A 4,503-nucleotide genomic window follows, 5' to 3' on the forward strand; every position below is an offset into this window, starting at 1 on the left:
GATGAATTTTCTATCAGGTAGGGCAAATCAAGCCCATCAATTAGGCAGAAAGAGAGTTTAAATAAAAGGCAATTAATTAAGCGCTTAGGCAGAAGGACTGGCTGCTGGATTAATGAATCACGACTTCTGTTTCTATATCATCATCAAACCAAACCATGATAGCAAACACAAGGACTGCACTTCCAATCTTGTGCTCCCCCACACGTCAAACGCACAAGTTAAAAAGGGATCGCACTTCCTTATCATCAGACCAAACCACGATACCGAAACAAAGGATCGCTCCTCCCATTCTTGCTAAACAACAGTGTCAAAGGTTCAGTTGCTAGTCCACTCCCTCACATCACAGGCCACAACTAATTCATATGGCTTCCTTTCTTACCCACCATTTTGGGCAAATCAGAAGAAGTGTCTAAAAAATGAAATCCATGCAGTTACTGACGGCGACGACAGATATGTGCGCACGTCACAGCGAAGAAGCTGTTGTTGGAGTCATCATGCCCAGCGCCTTGAGGATGAATGCGTAGGTGAAGGCGTCTTCTCGCAACTTCTCAAACCTGCAAGTTAAAACAACAACAGTTAGGCCGAAAAGCACAATTTTATTTGTTCCTTTTTGGCACTAATAACAGCATGCCACGTCAAAAAAGAAGAAATCAAACGCAAAGGAGTAATGTCTCCTTTGCTTTTTATTTACCTCCCCGACTTGGAGAAGTGCCCGGCGCCGAGCTCGCACTTGAACAGCAGGAGGTTGTCGTCTGTCTTGAGCTCCCTCAGCTTCGCCACGAACTTGGCAGGCTCCGAGTACATCACACGAGGATCTGTTTGCCACGGAGTAGTTAGCTGTGAGTATAATCTGGTGTTAACGGCTAACGGTAGCCAAAAGAAACTCAAAATCCAAGGGCAATACCATTTAAGCCAGCAGTAACGAGAATGTGGGGATAGTCTTGTGCTTTTACCTGCAGCAGAGGGACAGACATCTCAGGTAAATACATTTCGGCAGCCAGCCTCGATACCATGCGGGGCAAGAAAACACATATATCACAAAATAAAGATCAGCACTTACGTTATCAACAGGAGAATAAGATTTCATGTAATAGTAGTATTCTTCTTTCCTTGGATCACCCCACTCCTGAACCAAGGACAATAAGATGTGTTGGTGAGAGCAGAAACAAAACTGCAGGTGCGCAATGCAATGAAAGTTGATACCTAGAATAAATACATAACAAGACTAAAGCACGTGCATGGCCAATGGGCATGCACCGATTACACACAGGGCAAATTATTTGCTTCCTATTTATTTTTTATTTTTTATCACAAGGATATATATGTCTCAGACATGCCCATCAAGCAATATTGGCCTAAGCCTGGTTTGGATCAAAGGCCAAGCTAACCTATGTCTAACTGAAGCAAGTGCACAAAGTGACAATATGACAGTGAATCATGCAAACAAAATTAATGGCAACGTAGGGGATCAATACCTCCCATTCAGCTGTAGTCAACGGGATAGTTGGGTCAAGCATAGTTGTGAGAACATCGACAAAAGGCACCCCAGCAACAGCTGCCTTGAATAAGTCGGGCCTCATATTTAGGACAGCACCCATCAACAGGCCACCTGCACTTCTTCCGTTGATGCAAAGCTTTTCTTTCGTACAGTACTTGTTTTCTATCAAGTGCTCAGCACAGGCAATGAAATCAGTGAAAGTGTTTTTCTTCTTCAACAGCTTTCCATCTTCATACCAATTCCGGCCCATTTCACCACCTCCACGGATATGAGCTATCACGTATACAAAACCCCTGTCCACCAGAGAGAATCTTGATCCCCTGAAAGTCGGGTCGATGCATATCTGTTGCCACAAGGAATGTGTAAGCAGTGAGCATGGTTAGCAGCAGCACAACACACTAATTGCTAAAAGCTGAAATGTGTTGATAGCCTCAGTTATATGACAATTTTTACATGAGTTAAAAGGAAACATGTTTTTACAGTTGCTCAGCAGACTTTACCAAACATACAATAACCGAAACCAGTACTATCAGAGAGGCAAAAAAAATCCCTGTTTAGGCTCTCTTTACAAGGGTGTGCCACCCTAAGCAAATTTGCATTTCAATTTTCTTGCATGTGCCCCCTTAATTTTCAAGGCAAACCAAATATGTTTGTATGATCTATATGATACTCTACAAGATTGTAGAAACTTGCTATTTAAAGGAGTTAATAACATCATAGAGTCCATACCTCATACGAGCCATATCCATATAGCAGCATGGGGTCTGAGCCATCAAGCTTCACCATATCTTTTCTGTAAAGAACGGACATGGGGATCTGAGTTCCATCAGAAGCAGCAGCCCATTTTCTCTCTGTTACATAGTTTGACACATCAAATCCACCTAAAACCTGAGAAAATCAAATATGGGTTCATAAGAGTTCTTTCTATTGAAATTGGTGAATAAATTAACACATTTGTTAGAATCAAGCAGACACCAAAATGTAGATGTAGATGGACCTAGAGCATTTACTGCACAAGAGGACAATGCTTGCATCGTGAACTAACAAAATCAAATCACTGAATATTTGGTGTCTCACGATTATTTCACCTTCCTTCTAAAAATACATGTCATTGTTATTTATGTACAGTAAAAATGACACATGTGGAATCAGACAGAGTATTAGGCTTGTAGTATAAAACAAAGCAAGTGCAAAGTTCTTCTGTTCTAATACTGAAACATACTGTCAGAATAATCAAGCAAATTAAGGACAGTATAAGAATCAAACAAGAAGTAATCAAATGATTTCCAACTGGAAATTCTGATATTCATTGTGCTTGGTTGCCGCGTAAGAAGGGGGATCCTAAACCAGGCGCACGGTTTGTTCCCATAGCACTGGTAGTGTTAAACATAGATACATCAAAGCTAAATGGTGCAGGTGATAACTTACAGTGTCGATTTTCTTCAATACCGACACCCCCGTATCCATGTCATAGTCAAAGATAGAGGGTGGCGTCCTCATTGAGCTATAATAAAAGCGAACAACATTTGAATGGAACTGTGATGGCTCAGGTTCCACTGCATATGCTGGATCAATAAAATCAATTGCCCGTCCTCCCTGAAGTTGCCCAACTGCCTCTCCAGTGGCTGGTAGGCGATAGACAGTTGCTTTTGGTAGACCATTCTCACGCTCATATACAGCAATGTGATTCTCAAAGAGTTGGACATCCTGAATTTTCACACTGCAAGGAGTTTCAGGTTTTTAAACAATAGTGCTACTTCATGTTGTCAATCAGAGTTGTACATCTATTGATAAGAAGAGCAAGTCACAGTCAATTAAATTTGCAACGAACAACTTTAACTGGTAGGTGTGTGCAGTTGTCAAATTGATGTGGATAATACATGACTATCCTAGTATAATCTAACACCATCCTTTACCGCAGATATTTTGAGTATATTAGAGATAACCCTGGAGTGTCCTTTTCATGGCATCAAGCTTCTGACCTGCTTTGTAACTGTAATAAACAAAACCTAGGAAGCAGATGTAGGTAAATCTAGAACTTAGTATTGCCATCATACCAATGATCCATATGCCCAAGATTACTACAACATGTAAAGAGTTAACAGGCTTGTGCCCACATGTTTGAAGATACCAGTAAGAACAGGTTCATTACTATCCAATCATGGTGTCAATTATGTACAAGCAAGATCTGAAAAATAAAGTACAATCTTCTCCAGATCTGTAAACCAGAACTAAGTCTACAGCGAAGTTTCATGCTCGAGCCTGGAGCTACAGAATGTTTACGTGAAGGTTTCTAGAAATAAGATTGATGAGTTATGGAAACAATGTCTTATTTTGGAATAATGTCCAAGCTCAGAAATATCATGCTTTTTCTATTACCGTTTCTATATCCTCCAAGTAGGTATATCACAAATAAATACAATAATACAAAAATATTATATTGAGGATGGTGTTTCAATAAACAATTGTGTAGTTGTCTACCAGCATACAATCCATCAACCACAAGACTGACCTTCCAGACATAAATTAAGTTTATTACCTTTCTCTATGCGGTAGCAAGACAGTAGTCTCAGCTACATTATTCAACGGGCAAGCAACCAATTCGGAGTTGTAGAATTCTTCGCTTCTCCTTGTAATATAGAAATGGTTTCCACGGTGACTTGCTGTTGTATCAATGCCATCTACACGAGGTGTCAAAACTGCGAGCTCCTTGCTCTGACTGGGTATGTCTAGGTAAAATATAAAACTTGTATTTTTGCTTCCAGATCCAACAAATAAATACTTTTTGCTTTCAGAAGCATGAAGACCAAGTGAAAATGTGTCATCCTTTTCATGATACAGGCATGTATCATCCGATTGATCAGTTCCTAACTTGTGTAACCATACCTGCAAAAGCCCATAAATGATAGACTCGATAAACTATTACAAACACTGGAAACTTGGTACTGTAATATCATATTATAAAACATATATGGGCCAAAGAATAACTGAATACTTTTTCTTGA

At 40.0% G+C, this 4,503-nt stretch overlaps 1 protein-coding gene across 1 annotated transcript in view; it reads right to left on the bottom strand.

Moving 5' to 3' along the window:
• Positions 1-261: 261 nt before the first annotated feature.
• The window catches only part of LOC119334169 (protease 2-like), an 11,201-nt gene continuing 6,959 nt past the window's right edge, over positions 262-4,503 (bottom strand). The window contains exons 3-10 of the mRNA XM_037606785.1: positions 4,038-4,384; positions 2,927-3,218; positions 2,228-2,386; positions 1,476-1,841; positions 1,061-1,126; positions 905-953; positions 692-815; positions 262-554 (exon numbers count right to left, since the gene is read on the bottom strand). Of these exons, the coding sequence (XP_037462682.1) occupies positions 464-554; positions 692-815; positions 905-953; positions 1,061-1,126; positions 1,476-1,841; positions 2,228-2,386; positions 2,927-3,218; positions 4,038-4,384 (1,494 nt within the window). The 3' untranslated portion in view covers positions 262-463. The remainder of the gene's footprint in view (positions 555-691; positions 816-904; positions 954-1,060; positions 1,127-1,475; positions 1,842-2,227; positions 2,387-2,926; positions 3,219-4,037; positions 4,385-4,503) is intronic.

The sequence above is a fragment of the Triticum dicoccoides genome, chromosome 7A (assembly GCF_002162155.2).
Source record: "Triticum dicoccoides isolate Atlit2015 ecotype Zavitan chromosome 7A, WEW_v2.0, whole genome shotgun sequence".
In the NCBI taxonomy this organism is placed as follows: domain Eukaryota; kingdom Viridiplantae; phylum Streptophyta; class Magnoliopsida; order Poales; family Poaceae; genus Triticum; species Triticum dicoccoides.